At 43.8% G+C, this 22,654-nt stretch overlaps 1 protein-coding gene across 1 annotated transcript in view; it reads right to left on the bottom strand.

Moving 5' to 3' along the window:
- The window catches only part of LOC126417095 (neural-cadherin-like), a 304,885-nt gene that overhangs the window by 121,483 nt on the left and 160,748 nt on the right, over window positions 1-22,654 (bottom strand). Inside the window, exon 6 of the mRNA XM_050084990.1 lies at window positions 17,393-17,626. Coding sequence (XP_049940947.1) covers window positions 17,393-17,626 — 234 coding nt within the window. The remainder of the gene's footprint in view (window positions 1-17,392; window positions 17,627-22,654) is intronic.

Genomic DNA, 22,654 nt, shown 5'->3' with positions numbered 1-22,654 from the left:
CGTGCTGGAAGGTTCTGTGCTTGACTCACTCTTGTTCTTGTTCTGCATAAAAGATTTACCAGAGGAATTGGAGGACTCTTCATAAAGTGTAATGTTTGCTGATGACATGAGTATGTTGATAAAGGATCCAAACACATACATACTAGACACAGCCAGCAGAATAATGGGACAGATTTACAACTGGTTTACAGCCAACACTTTAACCCTTATTTAGCAAAAACTCATATTACGCAGTTACAAAGAAATAAAAATGACTTACATGTACCAGAAGCTGAGATCAAAAGGCTTACACAGTATGAGCCACGTGCAAATTTCCTAGGTACCCAGTTAAATAATAAAACTGAAATGGCACCAGCATGTAGATACAGTAACCAAAAAGCTTACTTCTGTCTGCTTCTCATTCAGAAATCTCTCTCATTGTGTTGACATGCAGACAAAATTGCTAACATACTTTGTATACCTTCACCAAACTCTATCATATAGTTGTATGGCTAGCATTTGTCATCGACTACAAACATTATAGTGATGGATCGACCTATGAGGTTTGATCTGGTGGACTGGTCTTGAACAAGCAGTGAAATCTGATGAATGAATGAAAAAGTAAAACACTTTTGTTCAAAGTTCAAAAATGTAAGACTTCTCGATGTCAACAGTTATAAAAAAGCTAGTTACACAATGCATGGACAACACTTGAATCAATCTGGTATGAAAAGACTCACATCAGATATAGTTGACAAAATAATGCATGAAAACAGCTGCACAAGTAAACAAGCCATTGCCTTAAGTGCCTACATGCAGGGAAACTAGTGAAAGATGCCAGTTCCAACAGATTAGGCCCAACTCTAACAATACAGAAGTACTCAATACAAAGATGGAAGTTCTTTTAACATGTAAACAAACTAGTTTTAAAGATGCTTTACCTGATAATGTATGCAATAATAACTTCATTATGCATTTGGACATTGGAGATCTGTCTAGAAGAATTATCAACAAGCTATATGATACTCAAATTCTATTAGGAAGTATGAAACAGTCATTGTAAGTAATATGTCTGAATGGACATTGGCTTAGAATTAAAAATATCAATCTTCTCGACAGACTTCCAGGGTATAAACTGGCCACCAGCTTTTGGCAGATCTAACAGGTATGGAGGCTCTTGCAAAGTTGACTATGAAATCCATAAACTATGAAATCAGACAGAATTCTAGCCATTGTAATGAAGAATGTACTTTTGAAAGTTGTTGTATAGAACTTAAAAAGTACAACATGTCGGTCATCAGGATGCATCACATCCCTGGGTACCATATAAGCTCAGTGTTCTTCGATAAATTTGAATTTGAAACTGAAAAACTGTGTAAGAAACTAGTTATATGTCCTGACTTCAATGTAGATGTAAGAACTGCTTTACATTTAAAGAATCTGATGCCCACAGATGGACTAAATCTAAATTTTGGCCAAATCACAAGAGTTACAGCAATTACTTCAACATGTATTGATAATATTTTAAGTAGTTATCATTACAGTGTCAAAGAAAAATGTGTTTCAGATTTAGGAGTATCAGACCACGCAGCACTATTTGTGTCATTATCACAATTAAATTTAGGCAGCACAACAAACAGATGTAGGAACTTCAGCCAAGAATATGTAAGTATTTATTAAAAAACTAAGCCTCACTGTATGGTCAGTCAGCAAAAACACCTCAACATATGACAACTACAATAACTTTCAACCGAATTCATGAGCATATTCAGTGAATGCTTCCCTTTTGTAACAGTAAAGACTGAGTCTCAGAAAAGCAGATTATGGGTAACAAAAGGAATTAGAGGTCTAGCATTAAGAAGAGGAACCCGCATATGGAAGCAAAAGTTAATTGAAATCCCGAATTTCTTAAATATGTAAACAAATACAAAAAAATCTGACAAAGTAGCTAAACTAGTAAAGCACAATGAAAACAATACAGTCATTCTAAAAGAAAAAAAAAATCCAAAGCTGTTTGGTCTGGTATAAGAAGTGAGGTTGGCAGTGAGATGGAGACAAAATGTCTTTCTAAACTATTGATAAACAGTAGAACAGTTATAGATACCAATTCTATATGTGAATCCTTCAATAATTTCTTCATTAGTTGCAACAAAATTGGTGACTGCTCACTGTCAAGTACAGCTACTAATGTGGCAGACAGAAATTGCTTGGGTTTTAAATTTTCACCTGTTTTAAGCTCTGATGTCATTAAAACCATAATGTCCCTAAAAATTTAAGCTCATTGGGATGGGAAAGGTTCCCACTAGAATAATAAAATCAGTATGTCGTAGTATTGCACATCCACTCTCCCTCATAATCAACCAGTCTTTCGAAGAAGAATGTTTTTCACATTAGTTAAAATATGCTGAAGTTCTGCCAATTCATAAAAACGGCAAACAGGATGAAATGGGAAACTATAGGTGTATCTCATTGTTACTTTTTAAAAAAATATATATTTGAGAGAGCTGCATGTGACCAGATAGAAAACTATAATTCATCCCACAACATTATTTCATGGAACAAATATGGTTTCAGGAAAGGCTACAGTACAACCCATGCAATAAATGAATTGGTCACAAAAGTTAGCAGTAGCCTTGATAATAGAATGTGTGTATCAGGCATCTTCTGCGAGCTTACCAAAGCCTTTGACACCAAACCATTACCAGCTTCTTCAAAATTTGACTAACTATGGTTTTCAAGGAAAACTCTTAGTTGGATGTCATCATATTTGGCAAACAGAAAACAAAGACTACTTGTTAATTACAGCAGCACGAGATTCCTTTCTGGCTGGAAACACATACAATTAGGTGTCCCACAAGGCTCGATATTAGGGACACTACCGTCTTTTTATTATATGGTATCAATGATATGCCATGCCAGGTTGAGTCAAATACCATCCTTTCTGCAGATGATTCAACAGCGATAGTCTGCTGTAAAACTGATGAAGACTTAATCCGCCGTACGAAACAGATACTTGGGGAGGTGGAGGCATGGGTAAAAAATAATAATTTGAAATTAAACTTCATTTCATCATGAAACAATCAGCGTGGCGTACAAGTGAAATTAGCTATATGAACAAAAAAACGCACAAATGGCTGAACTACAGCATAGCCAACACAAGTAAATGATGCCCAGCATTCATGAGTGAAGCTATACCATTACACCGAATTTTGGCAATGGTGCGTCACGTACCAGATCGCACGGGACAAAGCAGGTGGACAGTGCAAGCTGGTCAATGTGACGTGACACACATCGAAATCTCCCGCCACTGACCACATGCATCAAGTTAATGCGACTCCCCCGCAAACGCGTATGCTCAGTCTTAAACGCAGTCACCTGTTTCACAGTGTGCACCCTTCTGTTTGGCAGTGCCCTTCTCCCTTTTGTGGACATTGCTGTGCCTCCGGTCATGCCAGGAGCTGAACATTCGGTCATGCGGCTTTTGTCTCGCTCGGTCCACGCGGTCGTGCCACGGCTCATCACTAGAGTGTATACCTTCTGGGATCGGTGACTGAGCCATACTGCTAGTACAATGTGCGTATACGGATGGGCATTAGTGATGAATTGTATTTGTAACTTAGTGTAAGACTTGTGAAGAATAAATGTGTCATGACCAAAACTGCTCTAGTCATTTCTGTCACCAAGCCTCCCCCTTGAACATAGCGCATGGGCATGGCAATAAAGCTGGTTCGCAGCACATTAATGACTGTAAACAGTGATACCGCATGTCTCCACTTCACTGGTGACCCCGATGTGATCCGAGGCTAAAAACATGTGGTGACGAATGTACGCCGGTATGAGTGACGTGGAACTGCGATTAGGCTGGCATGTACATGCCCGTGCCCAAACAGTGCTCCGTCGTGATAAGCTATTTTTTTTTTTTTTTGAACAAACTCTTTTGTTTGTATTGGTTTTGTGCGTTTATGTTTCATTTGCGAACTGACTAGTGTTATTATTTTTTGAGTGTTTCCCTTTGTCATTTTGTTATTTTCATTGTGTGCTTTCCCCTTGTGTGAGAGCTCGACTCTAAGTTAAGATGGCGACATTAGAACAGTTGCAAAAGACTGTTGAAAACCTGTTCGCACACAACAAGGGGCTGGAGAGTGAGCTACAAGCACGGACTTCACACGCAGATGCTGTGCAGCCACAGTCAGCCCAGGACAATTTTGAAGCGCAAATCCCCACCCCACCAATGCCTCCTACAATTGCAGGAGTGCCCACAAGCACCAGATGGGTGTTGATCAGGCTGCCTCTCTTTTGGCTCCGCAACCCTGTAATGTGGTTCAGCCAAGTGGAGGTGGTCTTTAGGAGCAACCATGTAACCCATGACCTGGCAAAATTTGGACACGTAGTGAGCCAGCTCAACCAGAACTATGTGGCCAAAGTGCAGGATATAATCACTGCCCCACCGACACAGTCATCCTACAAACAGTTCAAGAAAGAGCTGATATGGCGGATCTCGTCGTCCGAAGAACAATGAGTGCAACAACTGCTGCGCCAAGAAGAACGCGGTGACTGGAGGCCCTCACTGTTCCTGTGCCACATGCAGAACATCGTGCAGGCCAACATGGTGCCAGATTCGCTGTTACACACTATCTGGGTGTGCAGCCTCCCAGCTCAGGTGCAGGCAGCGATAGCAGCACAGATGGAGATGCAGCTGGATGCTGTCGCTAACTTGGCTGACCTGGTGCACAATGTGCTGATAATGGCACCTAGCACCATGGCTGCGGCACCTTATGACACCATCCCCCCACCTCTGTGGCGGTGTGCTCCTCCTGCACCCACATTGGATGCTGACCTGCACCAGCTAGTGCAAAACTTAGTAGCACAGGTGGCAGCTCTCTTCACACAAGTCAACTGGTTAGCGCGCTTGCAGCAAGAGGTCAGTACACATCGCAGTGGCAGTAGACCACGCTACAGGCGGCGTGGCTCATGCAGCTGGCAACACAGCAACAGCCACTCCAACAGTACCCCGCAGACATCAGAACATGCACAAAACGGCTATTGCTGGTACCATGCCCCATTTCAGCAATGAAGCAACCAGGTGCCGCACTTCTTGCTCGCACCTAAAAGGCCAGCTGTGACCAGACCTATGCACACCCAGCTGCAGTACGATATCGAAGCATGTGTTTGTCGCAGAACGGGGTGCGGGTGTGAGGTACCTTGTCGACAAGGGTTCGGACCTTTCGATATTCCCCTGTTCTATGTTATGAGACTGCAGGCGGGACAAGGCACTCAGCCTCACAGCAGCAAACAATTCAGCTATTACAACTCATGGCACACACAGCCACAATTTAGATCTAGATCTATGCCTCACATTCCCATGGAGTTTTACTGTGGCCAATGTCAACTACCCGATCCTGGGTGCAGACTTTCTTGGCCACTATGGGCTGTTAGCCGACATTGCAAACGGCCAGCTCATCAACGCAACAACAAATTTAAAGATAGTGGGACAGCCCCGGCAGGCCACATTCTACAAACTTGTGAAGTGCCCTGGACCTTATGCTGACATCCTTGAAAAATTCCCTGACCTCACCCACTCAGCTGGCGCACCCAGAGACATTAAACATTCGACCATGCACCACATAATAACCACACTCAGACCCCCTGCATTGTGTCGCCCACGTCGACTCGCGCCTATTAGACTTGCAGCAGCAAAGGTAGAGTTCGAGGCCATGCTGTGGCACGGCATCGTTCGACCATCGAGCAGCCCATGGTCATCAGTGTTACATTTAGTACCAAAAAGAGACAATTCGTGGCACCCGTGTGGGGACTATCATGCCCTTAATTCACGAATGGTGCTGGACCAATACCCAGTCCCACACCTTCAAGACTTCAGTTATGCTTTGGCAGGCTGTGCAGTGTTCAGCAAGGTAGATTGCACAAAGGCATACACCCAAATTCCAGTGGCACCCAAAGACATTGAAAAAACAGCTATTGTAGCGCCCTTGGGGCTTTTCAAAAGCCTGTTTATGACTTTCAGTCTTTGGAATGCTGCCCAGACTTGGCAGCCATTCCTGGATCGCGTCTTTCAAGGCTTGCCATTTTGTTTCACGTACCTCGACCACGTCCTGGCGTATTTGAAGTCGCCCGAGCTTCACCGCCACCACCTAACGACCGTCTTTCAGTGCCTGAGTAAAGCCGACATTGTTATTAATCCAGCGAAATGTGAATTCGGTGTGATGGAAATCGAGTTCCTTGGCCATTTAATTACCCCCACCGGATCGACGCCACTATTGGAGAAAGTGCAAGGGATACTGAATGTGCCACGTCTGCAGACACACGAAGAATTACGTCATTACCTTGGCATGTTGAACTTTTATCACCGACACCTGTCCAATGCTGCTGCTGTGCAAAAGCCATTGACTAAGGCATTACACGGTCCTACCTCAAAGGGAAAGACCTGTGTGAATTGGACGGATGCAATGGAGCAGAGCTTCATGGACTCAAAACGGAATCTCGCAGAAGTGACGCTGCTCGCACACCCGGTACATGACGAGATACTTGGCTGTAGTCATGGATGCCAGCCAGGCCACCATCGGTGTGGCGTCACAACAGCGCATCGGGGGGAGCAGGCAGCCTCTTGGTTTTTCTCTAAGAAGCTATCCAAATAGCAACATGCTTGGAGCACTTATGACCAAGAGTTGCTTGCTGTTTATGCGGTGGTGAAATACACTCCTGGAAATTGAAATATGAACACCGTGAATTCATTGTCCCAGGAAGGGGAAACTTTATTGACACATTCCTGGGGTCAGATACATCACATGATCACACTGACAGAACCACAGGCACATAGACACAGGCAACAGAGCATGCACAATGTCGGCACTAGTACAGTGTATATCCACCTTTCGCAGCAATGCAGGCTGCTATTCTCCCATGGAGACGATCGTAGAGATGCTGGATGTAGTCCTGTGGAATGGCTTGCCATGCCATTTCCACCTGGCGCCTCAGTTGGACCAGCGTTCGTGCTGGACGTGCAGACCACGTGAGACGACGCTTCATCCAGTCCCAAACATGCTCAATGGGGGACAGATCCGGAGATCTTGCTGGCCAGGGTAGTTGACTTACACCTTCTAGAGCACGTTGGGTGACACGGGATACATGCGGACGTGCATTGTCCTGTTGGAACAGCAATTTCCCTTGCCGGTCTAGGAAATGTAGAACGATGGGTTCGATGACGGTTTGGATGTACCGTGCACTATTCAGTGTCCCCTCGACGATCACCAGTTGTGTACGGCCAGTGTAGGAGATCACTCCCCACACCATGATGCCGGGTGTTGGCCCTGCGTGCCTTGGTCGTATGCAGTCCTGATTGTGGCGCTCACCTGCACGGCGCCAAACACGCATACGACCATCATTGGCACCAAGGCAGAAGCAACTCTCATCGCTGAAGACGACACGTCTCCATTCGTCCCTCCATTCACGCCTGTTGCGACACCACTGGAGGCGGGCTGCACGATGTTGGGGCGTGAGCGGAAGACGGCCTAACGGTGTGCGGGACCGTAGCCCAGCTTCATGGAGACGGTTGCGAATGGTCCTCGCCGATACCCCAGGAGCAACAGTGTCCCTAATTTGCTGGGAAGTGGCGGTGCGGTCCCCTACGGCACTGCGTAGGATCCTACGGTCTTGGCGTGCATCCGTGCGTCGCTGCGGTCTGGTCCCAGGTCGACGGGCACGTGCACCTTCTGCCGACCACTGGCGACAACATCGATGTACTGTGGAGACCTCACGCCCCACGTGTTGAGCAATTCGGCGGTACGCCCACCCGGCCTCCCGCATGCCCACTATACGCCCTCGCTCAAAGTCCGTCAACTGCACATACGGTTCACGTCCACGCTGTCGCGGCATGCTACCAGTGTTAAAGACTGCGATGGAGCTCCGTATGCCACGGCAAACTGGCTGACATTGACGGCGGCGGTGCACAAATGCTGCGCAGCTAGCGCCATTCGACGGCCAACACCGCGGTTCCTGGTGTGTCCGCTGTGCCGTGCGTGTGACCATTGCTTGTACAGCCCTCTCGCAGTGTCCGGAGCAAGTATGGTGGGTCTGACACACCGGTGTCAATGTGTTCTTTTTTCCATTTCCAGGAGTGTATTTCCAGTCGTCCATAGAAGCCCGACAATTCGTCATTTTCACTGACCACAAACCGAGTAGTCACGCATTCCAGAACAATCACACTAAGTGTTCACCGTGCCAACTTCAGCAATTAGAGTACATGTTGCAATTCACGACAGACGTCCGATATATTTCGGGGATAGACAATATCGTCGCTGATTGTTTGTCCCGAGCGTGTGCCATCATCTCACCCCATGTGAACTTTGATGACGTTGCCCAAGTACAGGAGAGTGATGAAGAACAGCAGCACTTCCGTCACAACACTTCCAGCGGCCTGCAGCTGGAGCTGGTGCCTGTCCCCGGCTCTGCCCGGAAGATTTGGAGTGACATCTCAATCAGCACGCACTGAGCGTTTGTTCCAGAGAAATCCAAGAGCAGTGCCTTTGACCGTGCCCACGGACTGTCACACCCCCTGCACCAACACCACTGCGACACTTGTGGCTGCACATTTCGTCTGGCCCAGGCTTCAGAAGGACTGCTGCAAATGGGCACCCACTTAATGGCATGTCAGCGTGCAAAAGTCGGGAGGCACACCCACACACACGTGGGCAACTCCCCTGACATGACACACTGGTTTGCGCACGTTCACATGGACCTCGTTGGCCCACTTCCTCTCTCTCAAGGCAAGCTGTATCTCTTAACTATGATGGACCGCTTCACTTGTTGGCCGGAAGCAACACCTGCCACGGATATCACCGCCAAGACCGTCGCCACTGCATTCATCGACACTTGGGTGACACGCTTCAGATGTCCCAGTCATGTGACAACTGACCATGGCTGCCAGTTTGATTGGGCATTGTTCACGCATGTTGCCAGACTGTGTCGCATCAGGTTACACAGGACTCTGAGAGCCACCCTAACTTGCCATGACACCTCATGCCCAGAGGCACTCCCACTGGTGATGCTCGGCCTGCGAGTAACGCTGAAGGAGGAGATCGGGGCGTCACCTGCCAACATCGTTTATGGACATCCTCTGACAATCCTGGGCGATTTTGTCGAAGAAGTACCACTCCCACACAATGCTGTGGCACCCACTCTGGCAGAACGTCTGCACACTCACACGGCTGGCCTCCGAGCGCACACACCATTGCAGCATGGCACCGGGAAGGTATTTATGTATGCTGACCTGCTGCATTGCACGCACATCAGGTTGCGTACTGATGCAGTACAGTCACCTCTCTGGCTGCCTTACTGCGGACCACACCGCGTGATCGCCCGAGGAGACTAAACGCTGCTTATCACGAGCAACAGGAAGCTGTCTACATTGTCAATCAACCGAGTAAAGCCAGCTTACATCTTGCCCACTCCAGCAGACACACATTTCTTCAACCTGGCGGAACATCTGATTACAGACGACACTCCCTCTGCCAGCGGTCAGACGGAGCATGCACCCGTAGCCAATGGTGATGCACAGCTGCAGCCTACTGTCATTGCGCCACCAAGTGCGCCTCCCCCCACACCACACAGGTAGCTGGCATGCCCGCCCGGACTGCACCCACCACAGGTGCACTGGTTGCACCCACCATAGCCGCCAGCAGACTATGTCATGCACGCCGGCCACCACATCCAATTCAAATGGCCATGCTGCATCGCCAATGTGCCACACCACCCAAAACAGCAAACACGTGCCAGAGCTGCCAAACGCTGTCAGAATCCGGCGTCCACAAGCCGCCATCCGCTGTAGAGACCCAGTATCCAGCTGCTCGCACCTTCAGCCGGTAGCCCCAGACAATGCCACCCGTGACCATCGCAGCTCCTGGACCTGTGTTCGTGCCCTGTGCCTCCACAACTCAGGCATTGAGGCCAGATCGACATCCTCACCAGTTTACTGTATTCGCGTTGCCGTCAAGCTCCGGACATCGTGCTCCACACTGCCCGGCTTGTCCGTAGCAGCTCCCAGACCCATGTTCGAGTCCCAATGGTACCGCACTTGTGCATATTCTCTGGACCTCCGTTGTCTCAAGTGTCAAGGTCAGTTTGAGTGCTGTGATGTGTTCCTGTGACTGAGTCACTTGGCGAACTTGTGGAACAGTGCAATGTATGAACAATTGGATTGCCACTCTTGATACCACTCTGAACAATGTAAATAGTAACTTTTTCTGTAGCTCTTGTGAATTAAGACGTCAGTGCCTTCAAGACGTCATACCAAATGTCCTGCAGCCCGCACCTTCACCCTGCGTTGCTATGGATAGTTGTAGCCAGTGCCTGCCACCACTGTCACTAGCGGACTGTGCGAGGACACACCCACCGCATGCACGCCAGTCCAGCGCACTGACGTCACGGGCCACCGCCCTTCCAATGCTGACTAATGCCCGCCAACAATGCCGCACTGTCATCACGCAGCGTGCGAACTTTAAACACATGTGCAGCACAGAACAGTCACTGTGTTGTTGCAGCTATGGAGCTCCGCTCTCCAAGGGGGAATGTGTGTGGTGGGTGCACTGTTCAAATGCACAAAGGGCTGAAATATGGCACCGCCAACACAAGTAAGCGACGCCCAGCACTCACGAGTGCAGTTATACCATTAAGCTGAATTTTGGCAACGGTGCGTCACGCACCGGACCACACGGGACAAAGTAGGTGGACAGTGTGAGCTGGTCAATGCAACACAACACACACCTCACTTCTCCCACCACTGATCATGTGTGTCAAATTAACGTGACTTCCCCACAAATGTGTACGCACAGTCTTAAACGCAGTCGCTCATTTCACGGTGTGCACACCTTTCAGTTTGGCAGTGTCTTTCTCCCTTTCATGGACATGATGGTGCCTCCAGTCATGCCAGGAGCTGAGCATTCGGCAATGCGGCTTTTCTCTCACTTGGTCCACTCAGTAACACCACAGCTCACCACTGGAGTGTATACCCTCCGGGATCAGTAATCGACCTGTACCGCTAGGGCAACGCACCTGTATGGATGAACATTAGGGGTGAATTGTATTTGTAACTTAGTGTAAGACTTGTGGAGAATAAATGTGTCATGACCAAAACTGCTCTAGTCATTTCCGTCACCAAGCCTCCCCCTTGAACATAGTGCATGCGCACAGCAATAAAAGCGGTTCACTGAACGTTAATGACTGTAAGCGATGATACCACACGTCTCCGCTTCAAATGGACATTGTAAGCTGTGGCAAATTCCTTGGTGTGTTAATAAATAAAAGTATGTTGTAAAGTGATCATGTAGATAACATTCTTAGTCAACTGAACAGTCTTGTGTATGTCATGAATGTCTTACCTAGTGTCAATGACCTGGCAGTTAAAAAACTGTATATTATGCATATTTTGTCTGAGCAGTTAAGTACAGCTTTATTTTCTGGGGGTCTGAGAATACTAATCTCCTCAAAACCTTCAGACTGGGAAAAAAAAAGAAAAAAAAAAGGGACACGTAACATGCACTACCTACCCACATACTCAAACTAGATTAAAAAACTCCATGCTACATGGGCACAAAATTTGTAAATAAAATCTGTAAGGGGAAAAGCGATCTAGATCTAAAAAATACTAAAAGAAGCTTGGAAAAGTATTTTAAAAGTAAATGCTGCTATAGTGTAAGAGGATTTCTTGTATCTTTCTAAAAAGTAACACCATGTATATTGTAACCATAGATTTAAAAAAAATGATAATTTGTAAAGTAACAGATATGTACTGTCATTGTCATGTTGGATTAGTTTATTAGTCTGTATATTAATCTTAAAATTGACAAGTCATGTATGTAACAATCTTGGATTGTGTGAGGCATCTTATGTGATAATAAAAATTTGTCATGTTATATAGTATCTTTCTAAAATGTAACACCATGTATATTGTAACTGTAGATTTAAAAAAAATGATAATTTGTAAAGTACAGATATGTACTGTCATATTAGATTAGTTTATTAGTCTGTATATTAGTCTTAAAATTGACAAGTCATGTATGTCACAATCTTGGATTGTATGAGGCATGTTACGTGATAATAAAAATTTGATTTGATTTGATGTTTATTCTACATACAGCTGCAACATGAATACTGTATAAAATTGATAACTGATAACCACAATTCTTGAAGTACAAATAATTTCCACATTACACTATGCAACTCCCTCTAGCCTTCAGAATGGAGCTTTATATTATACTGTAAAAGTCTATAACATGTTGCCTGTGGACATCTGACAAGAAACTGAAAATCCTCAAAAATTTAAACACCAAGTACATGAATACTTCACTAGCCACTCCTAAAATACAGCCAAATACTTGAACTGAGGAATGCAAATTCTACCTAACTCTACTACTTATATCAGTTTAATTCTGATTTTGCCAGCATAGACAAATAATAGTTGCCCGTGTAAAGTTTCTACATGCACATGATAACTAACTAACAAGCGTCTGTCCGCATGAATGGCCACCAACAAACTGTGGCCAGGAGACAGCTGGACCACCCAACTACTCAACACACTGTCCACCTAAAATTAAAAGTAAAGTAGGAACCAACTCAACATCAAAAAAACATAAAAAGAAAGAAGACTCAATCTAGCAAATGAGCAGTGTTTCACTTTAATGACTGCTTTACTGCCTGCACCACTTGGATCCTTCCTACCAACACAAATTTTTGTATATGACACAAATGGGAACTCTCCCTGCAATACATCTTGCATTCCCGTTAACCTCCTGGCCTCGACCTTCTCTTGTCCCTATCCTTCACCAACCTATACCCTTCCCTGCTCCCACTCCAGCATTACACAGCTGTCCTTTTTTGCTCTATGCCCCCCCCCCCCCCCCTCCCACACCCATCCTGACTGCACCTAGCAGCCCCACCCTGTCCCCACCACATACCTTCCATGTTCCCACAAGCACAACTACACCTTGTCCCACCCTTAACCTGCTATACCTTCTCCTCCCCACCTCATGCCACCTCCTTACCCCCCACCCCTCCCTCCAACACTCACACCAGACTGCTTCTACCATCAGGTGCAGTTGCAATCCATGGTCCAGCCAGAGACAGTTGTCATGTGGGTGTGAATTGTGCATGTGTGAATATGAATGTGCGTGTGTTCTCTGCTTTGGAATAAGGGCATTGGGCTGAAAGCTTAAATGTATAGCAGTCTTTTGATTGTTCTTCTCTGTTACTTAGTATCTTCTCTTTAATGTGTGTATAATTTATCCTTTTCATAATATTACAGTTAAAATGCTTTGTCATAATGGCAGCTGAACAGTACAGATGAAGGAGCAGTGTTGTTTTTTTTTTTTTTCCTTCAAAGCAACTGTTTATGAAGTAATCTAAAAATAATTACATAACTCCATCATTGAGCCACTTGCTTGAAGTCCTCCTCATTAGAAGGAACCCAACTCTGGAATAAATTCTCGCACTATATTAGAGAACTAAATAACATCTCCAGCTTCAGAAGAAAGTTAATGGCATATCTACTGAAGCAACAATAAGGATTACAATTGTCCCTTGTACATTGATCTTTCCAACCTGAGCTTCCTCATTTTCCAGTATTCTTAGCTGATGCAGTCTCCTTAAATTTCTTTTCCCCAGAACTTGCTACATCAGAAAAAATCTATTTTGTGCACCCATAAATTCTCTTACATTTGCCATTACACCTGCCACTATGATTTTCATAGTCATTATTATTATGTTTATTATTATTACTAACTATTATTATTATCACTATTAGTGGCAGCAGCTGCAGTAGTACAGGGACTGTCAGTATTAACTTACACTCTCACTCTATAATTTTAATACTAGTTGTATTAAAATTGTTATTTCTAAGGTAACTGTGATGTAAAAAAGCTACTGTATTTGTGAAATCCTGGACCAATGTAAGCGAGGGCCTGATGGTCCTAATCAGATCTGGTTCAATAAATAAAAATAAATAAATAGTTAACAGTTTTAATAAATTAGTACTAGCCATAACTGCTATTAGTATACTTTACAGAAATAACCGGCAGCATTTTCTTCTGCCTGTAAATGTGTAACTTGATTCATTCCATATCCCTGAAAGTTCTCCTTCACGATGAAACTGACAGAACAGATTGTGTGAATGAATGCATGATGATGGCAGTAGAATCAAAATAAAATGTGACTAAGACTGTGAATTTCATGACTGAAAATTAGTAACATAAGTTAAAACTTCTGAAAATACTCCAAGCCAAATAATAGACAAAACAGGCATTTACATTGTGAGACCTGAGTTTCTCCTGGCGTATAGAACTTTCAAATAACTTCCAGGAATTCAGCCAGGTAACACATTCAGCGACCGCCGATATTTCGGCGGGAGAACACCCCGCCATTTTCAAGGCAAACTGCAATGGACAGGCAGCGTACATGCAAATTTAATACCTCGGTTCTCCGACAGAAGCAGGAAAGGTAAAACACACACACACACACACACACACACACACACACACACACACACACACACACACACACACTGAACAGCGTCAGGAGGTAGTTTGCAAACTGCCTGTTCAATTGAACTAATAAAATCAATACCGGCAAATTCTTTGGAGTGGGTGCAAAATTTAAACCCTTCCCTAGCACAGATAAGGTTGCGTCGTCAAAAGATTTCTCTGTGAGATTTATCACAGAACGTCGAGATATAACATCTGACTCCGCGCGATGAAAACGTGCAAACTTTGCCAAATGTCGGGCAGTAACGGAGTTGTACTCTCAGTCAGCTTGGGTCTATGAGGCACCGTCCAACCAATCCCAAGTGAAATCAGACACTTCAGATGCAACCATTAAATGAAAACGATACAATTCTTTGGAAACAGAATCCAAACGTCGACGAGTAAAATGAATCTTTTCGCGAACAAGAGCCAAGCCAGCACGTTGCTTGATACGATTGGCGGCAGGAGAATTAATATGGTGCACAACCTTAGCAAATGTTGGGACATGATTTTCATCATGACACCTCAATAAAAACGACAAAGCACATTGCAGTCTAACTTGACAGCTACGAATGTCTTTCTAGAACATCTGAACTCGATCCACCCGAACATTTGTTTTACGATGGAGGTGGAAGAGGATGGTTGCCTTCCCTTTCTTGGCATGTTGGTTAGGAGGAAGGATGATGGATCATTGGGACATGCAGTGTACAGGAAACGTACTCACACTGACTTGTACTTACAAGCTAATAGTTGTCACCATTCGGCTCAGCGTGAAGGGGTACTTCGTACCTTGGTACACAGGGCACATGTCGTTTCTGACGCTGAGACTTTGCCAGCTGAGCTGTCCCATCTTGAAGTTACATTTCGTCAAAATGGTTATAGTGATAGACAGATTGAACATGCGTTGCGCTATCGACCAACTGTACATTGGGTGATTGATGATAATTCTGAGTCAACACCTAAGTCTACTGCCTTTTTGCCTTACGTAGGAAACATGTCCAATAAGATCGGTCGTATTTTACGGAAATACAATGTGAAATGTGTTTTCCAACCTCCATCCAAAATTAGAGCACTTTTGAGTTCCGTTAAGGATGATCTTGGACTGCGTAAGGCGGGTGTATATTGTATTCCTTGTAGCTGCGGCATGGCATATATTGGTCAAACCATCAGGACTGTGGAGGACAGATGTACTGAGCATAAATGGCACACACGATTACAGCAGCCAAATAGATCTGCTATTGCCGAACATTGCTTGGATACTGGTCACCCCATGTTATATAATAACACCGAGATATTGGCATGCACGTCCAGCTATTGGGACAGTGCCATTAGGGAGGCAGTTGAGATTAAATTAGCGAGCAACCTCGTTAACAGGGATGGAGGTTTCTGTTTAAACTCTGTTTGGAATCCGGCTTTCTCCCTTGTCAAAAAACAGAGGAACAGAGTCAATGCTGCCTCATCTGCGAATTCATAGTCTCACTATCGATAGCTCTGACTTTGGTCATCTTTGGTGGGACTAGTGTTCAGTGTGTGTGTGTGTGTGTGTGTGTGTGTGTGTGTGTGTGTGTGTGTGTGTGTGTGTTTTACCTTTCCTGCTTCTGTCGGAGAACCGAGGTATTAAATTTGCATGTACGCTGCCTGTCCATTGCAGTTTGCCTTGAAAATGGCGGGGTGTTCTCCCGCCGAAATATCGGCGGTCACTGAAAATGTTACCTGGCTGAATTCCCGGAAGTTATTTGAGAGGCATTTACATTCATTGTAAAACCTTAACGTAACATAAGCAATTTGAGTACATCTCCAAACATACACATTTGATGACTGCATTAACATAGTAACTCCTGAATTAAAATCTGGTCCCTGGTTATGAACCACATTGTGGTGCCACTGAAATGAGTACTACAGGATCTGACCAATGGGTAATGAATGGATGTCATTTAATTGAGTATGCAAAAGAGAAAATTATGAAAGTTGTTTAATGCTCTAGGTCTGTTGCTGTTGTTTTGGGCTTGAAGCATTCAGTCTTGCTGATGATAAAATAAAATCAGATTCTCATTACAATATTTTACACAATAGCAGGTTTGCAAAACAGTGTCAACAGTATGGAATTAAATAATTTATTTATCACATGATAATGTTACAATATATAAAGCAAGTATCATGGTTTTAAAGAAACAACTTGGATTTTACTGAATTGACCTGTTCTGTGTTACAGGTTCATTCAGCAAGCATGAAAGTATCATGGAGATGCTCAGCCAGCTCCTATGGCAGATGCTGCAAGAGAGGCATTCTGCATTGTGGTGCAGTTTACTATTAAAGTGTCAAAGTACACATTCTTAGGAGAGTCAACCAATATATTGCTTCCTCCTATGTATATCTCATGAAAGGACCGTGAAAACAAAATTAGAGAGATTCCAGCTATGATGGAAGCTTAGCAGCAATTGCTCTACCTGTGAACCATTAGTGACTCAAACGGGAAAGGGGGGAAGTGACAGTGGTGCACAAAATACCCTCCACCACACACTGTAAGATAGCTTGCGAAGTATAGTTGTAGTGCAGATATAGAATGTGTTGGCTTGAATCCCAATGATCATATACAGGATGAATTGAGGTGTCAGACAAATTTTTCCCAAAATTCTAGCATCAACAACAGACAGTGGTTCAGAAAAATTAAACAAATTACACTTTCATTGTTTCAGAATTGAGCAAAAAAACCCCGCATGGAGATTAAACATTGTGGAAATAGTGTCATGCGGTCTCAAATGATGCTAGTTACTGGGATGGTGTCTTTGAAAGGAACATCAGTGGGTTTCCAGGATTTTTGGTCATGTAGTGTATGTTGAGACATGTTAAATAAATCTAGTACATATGGCCATTTCTCTGTACATCACCTTTGAGTCCTCCACCATCTACAGCAACAACTTGTATGGCATAGTCAGCTGTACGTTCACGGTCCAAGCAGCATATAGCAGTTCTGATGACACCAGTTTCAGGATCAGCCTCAAATATTGGTCGTCCTGTGTCTTCATCGACAACATTTTTTTCGATAGTGTACATTATCTTTGCATTAGTTCCCTCATCTGGATCATCATAATCAACTGCTGTCATGTTTGCTACTATTTCACCTGCACACAAAACAGAAACCATTGCAGAATTTGCACAGAAAGCCTGATGGTGTGTAAAATTACACACATTCATTTTTGGTAAGACTTAGTTTTACTGATTTATCTTAAAGTCTACTCTCTTTGTGAAGTATAGTGTCTCTAGGTGTTGGAGTGTTCTGCATTTGTCAGCTTCTCACATGAATGAGAGAAGTGCATTAGAGTCGTCTTAACAGCCATGTGAAACATCCCAACACAAGTTTTGCCATAAACAAGGTTGTCCAAGAACACATTCACTGGTTATAAAGGTACTGAGGGTTCAAAGAGGAACTGTAATCCACTGGAAAGACCATGTACTGGTGTGCTCTGTGCATGACTACCTTTAACTGGTGTGTAGTAGTGAAGTCTGATTTTAGATCTTCTCAACACTCTTAGGTCTACAGTATTGAGAATTGGAAAATGAAAATAAGAATGAGGAGAATGATTAACTGTCACCAGGCCACATCCTCCTAGGAAAACTGAGCAAGACAAAAAGTTATGAGAGACAGATGACCAAGATGGACGCAATCAAATAGAATGCAATACATAGACTTGTATTGGTTATTATCACCACAAGAAGTACCTTACATTATACAAATTTGTTTTTATGCTCAACCAGTGATCTACCCTGGCTTTGCATGGGTAGCATTAAGTATCTATGGTAGGATGACTTGCATGATACTGTGTTGATTTATATGAATCATAAATAAGACCATTTCTACTATACATGTCATAAATGAGTGTCCTTCATAGTGTTTTTCTGTCTGTAAGTGAAGGCAAATCTCAGGAAGTACTGAAGGAATTTTGATATGGTTTTCACTGATAGAGAGATTCATAGGTTTGGTTGGTTGGTTGTGTCGGGGAAGGAGACTAGACAGCGAGGTCATCGGTCTTATCGGGTTAGGGAAGGACGAGGAAGGAAGTCGGCCGTGCCCTTTGAAAGGAACCATCCCGGCATTTGCCTGGAGCGATTTAGGGAAATCACGGAAAACCTAAATCAGGATGGCCGGACGCGGGATTGAACCGTCATCCTCCCGAATGCGAGTCCAGTGTCTAACCACTGCGCCACCTCGCTCGGTCATAGGTTTGTGTGTATAATTTGTTACTGCTACTCCAGACAAGTTGTCTGGCCATAGATACTTACTGCTACCTGTGCAAATCTGGGGTAAGTTACTTGTCATTTGTATATACAACCCTTCCTCATGGATCAGTCTGCCTCAGACTTAGGTGCAGGATTTTGTTGGGGGGGGGGGGGGCGCAATCTCATGGAAATTAACTTTTATATTGACTCTCTAAATTCTCTAGACTAAACAAAAATGTTTTCTTACTCTGTTATGATACCATAATACCAACTACAGTAGCGAGAAAAGTTTTGAGCAGCCTGTTAAGTAAGGCAGAAAAATGTGGTGGAGGACTTAAATTTATAACATATACAGCCAACCAATGGATAACGTCCTATCTAATCAAAAGAATGCAGGAAGTTGTACCTAGTAATTCAAGCAATATACACTGGTGTCCAAAATTAAAGCAACAAACTGATATTTGCGAGTTGTGTCTAATTCAGGGTATAATCATAGAAAATGTCAACAGATGACCATACAATTATGTTCTGCATGGAAGATGGCATGATCATGTCAGGGCACCTATGAAATGGGGTAGTGTTAGCTGGGTAGTTCCATATCCGCAATTGCTGTGTATACAGTCACAGACGGTGCAGTATGGGACAAAGGAGGCACCTACAAGACCCCTCTGCGGTGGAGGGCCATAAGAAGAATGGAAGCAGGAAAGTCGCAAACTGATGTGGCCCGAGAGCTTAATGTGAATCATTCTGTTGTTTCTTCGATGTGTCAACAATTTATAGAGACGAAAACAGTACCCAAAAGACCAGGGTAGGGCCAACCATGTGTGATATCAAAAAGAGAGGACCATTATTTGGCTGTAAGGGCACAACAGTTCCGCCTTAGTACTGCACAGCAGCTGCCATCTGATGTCACAGCAGCCACTGGATATGTTGTACCAAGACAGATGGTGTACAGAAGGCTTTGCCAGAGTAGCCTTTATTGCTAGAGACCTACTGTACATGTACCTCTGATGCGTCTTCACAGAAGGGAACATCTAGAGTGGAGTTGTCAACATTCTACCCGGACGGTCGAACAGTTGGCCAATGTTCTTTTGGCGGAAGAGTCCAAATTTGGTCTGGAGAGTGATCCTCGATGCATCTGCATCTGGGGGGAATGTGTAACATGATTTCAGAATCCAAACATTGTGCCAAGAGGTTGATATCAAGGAGGATCCTTAATGGTGGGGGAAGAGATTATGTTGACCATTCAAACACCTCTTCATGAAATTGTACGGGTGAATCGGCAAGGTTTAACTGCTTTCAGATATCGCCACAAGATATTGGGGCCTCATGTGCAGTTGTTGTGAGGTAGACTTCATACTGGCGGACAATAATGCTCGATCTCATAGAGCACAGGTGGTTGATGTTTTCTTAGAAAAGGAACATACCGCACGCATGGCTCGGCCTGCTTGCTCTCCCAATTTGAATCCCATAGAGCATGTCTGGGCTGCCCTTGGGACACATCTTGAATCATCTCAGCATCCACCAACCACACTCCAAGACTTGCAAGCAGCCCTGCTGGAAGAATGGGCATTATTGCTTCAACATTAGATTGATGACATCACTCACAGCATGCCCCATTGTTGTCAGGCCTGTATTGCAGCCAGATGTGGTAATGCCCCATGCTGAGCACATTAACCAGTTGTCGGAAAGTATGTGCAAATCCGTCAAGTTGGTAACAATGAAGAACATTTTTGTGTACCGTTATGCATATTGCAGTTGTTTACATTCTATGTTCTTTACATTCTTTCTCTTTTACTACCTGTTTACACCTTGCAAAATTTCCATTTGTTGCCTTAATTTTGGACACCAGTGTAGTCCAGGGATATAATTCTGACTGGGGAGAAAGCATGAATGGGGTTACCCAATGTTCAATCTTACGTCCACTACTGTTACTCATATATGTAAATGGTCTCCCATCTTGTATACAAAAAGCGGAATTAGTTCTTTTTACAGAACTGTAATCAAACCAAGCATACATACAGAAACAGAAGAAATGGTAAACAAGTTCTTAAAAGTATCATTGGCTGGTTTTCTGTGAATGGCCTCATCCCCAATTTTAAAAAGACACAACATATTCAGCTCAGAACATCTGTACCAGTGATAAGCATAACACATAGTGAGGAAATGATAAATTGAGTAGAAACTTCAAAGTCTTAGGAGTTCATACTGATGAGAATTTAAACTGGAAAAGATACATTTTGGAACTCCTAAAACAACTTACCCAGCCACATTTGTCCTTGGAATCATTGCAAATCTTGGTAAGAGACAAATCAGTAAGTAGATATATTTTTATTCAGTAATGTCGTATGGAGTAATGTTCTCAGGTAACTCATCTTTAAGAAATAAAATCTTCATTGAGTAAAAATGTGCTGTAAGGATAATATGTGGTTCTTACCCATGATCGTCTTGTAGAAATCTGTTTAGGAGTTGGGCATTCTGACTCCAACTTCATAGTATATTTATTCCCTCATGAAGTTTGTTGAGGTGGGGAGGGAGGGGGGGGGGAGAAAGAAAAACTTAAGTGATGTGAATGTAAAATGACTCGTTTTGCATCTTTGTGATCTATTATGCAAAATGATCCATGGAACATGTAACTAACTAATGAACGAAAAGCAGAGTTGGCCGCCTCATCAAAACTGTCTTCGTGAGCTTGGTTTTTGGCTTGAAAAGCTTACAGCTTAGACATTTATCATTGAGAGAAGTGGCATCTGAACTGGAGGTGCCAGCATTTACAGACATCTGAAATCACGTGGCATGACAAAACGTGAATTTATGCCCATCACACGCTGACAAAAGGCTGGAACAGCCACACAACCAAAGGAATAACACAAGCACTGATGGAAAAGGGTAGCAGGATAGTTGTCCTTCACACTGGATCAGCTCCTGGTTTCACTGCAAATCATTTATTGCTGTTTCATTCTTGAATGCAAAATGACTATGTGGCAATATCAATAAACAGAGTTTACAGTGGTCGAATGCAAACATATTAATAGTAGTTCATCTGTGCTATGCAGAATTGTTTATATTGTTGCAGTATAAGCTTCTTTGGTACTTATGTATGATGAGCCATGTCTTTTTGCTTAGTAAAAATGTTTTACTTTGCTCAAAGTGTATTTAATACAAATAAAGTGTTAATCACTCGTAAACCATCTATGCATCTGAAGTGCAATCAAACAGCCCCACAATGATGGCTCAGTACTGAATGATTAAAATTGCTATTTCTATGCTTGAACATGGAACAATGGATGCCACCAATAACATTTAAGTGAAAGAGGAGCACCAGAGCTTGCTGTCAGCTATCAATGGTGTGTGTTCACAACCTATGTAGAACAACAACAACAACAACACGGGCAACAGTAATAGGAACAATAACATTAGACTTCGGCCTTTTTGGCCAATGGAGGCTCAGTTATGGCTAACCTGGGTAGAAGCCATATTTCATTTACATGGACTGATGTCAGACATGGAACCATTTACATTGACTATAGCACAGCTGGACTTGAGTCTTATAGAAGAATTGGATGATGCTCTCCATCAACAGTCATATGCAGTTCTTAAAGATGAATTGCTTCGACATTTTGTGTTACCATCTGAGTCACAGCTACACAGAATTATATTAAGTGACACATGTTCCAGTGGTTCCTCTTTACAAGTACAGTTATTCATTTGCTCCACGCATTGGCATGCAATGAACCCCTGTCTGAGTAATATCTGAAGATTTTTTGATTACGAAGATTGCTGCAGAATATTAGAGCTATTTCATACCCCTTCACGGAGCTTCCTATTGATGAATTGGCATGGAAGGCAGACACTATTACCATTGCCTGTACAGACAATAATTCGTGTGCAGTAGTTAAAGACATTATGGCGAGAGGCCCTGAATTGTGCAT

The sequence above is a fragment of the Schistocerca serialis genome, chromosome 8 (genome assembly GCF_023864345.2).
Source record: "Schistocerca serialis cubense isolate TAMUIC-IGC-003099 chromosome 8, iqSchSeri2.2, whole genome shotgun sequence".
Classification (NCBI taxonomy): domain Eukaryota; kingdom Metazoa; phylum Arthropoda; class Insecta; order Orthoptera; family Acrididae; genus Schistocerca; species Schistocerca serialis.
Note: the sequence above shows the minus strand (reverse complement) of the source record. Positions and strands in the feature narration are given on the sequence as shown.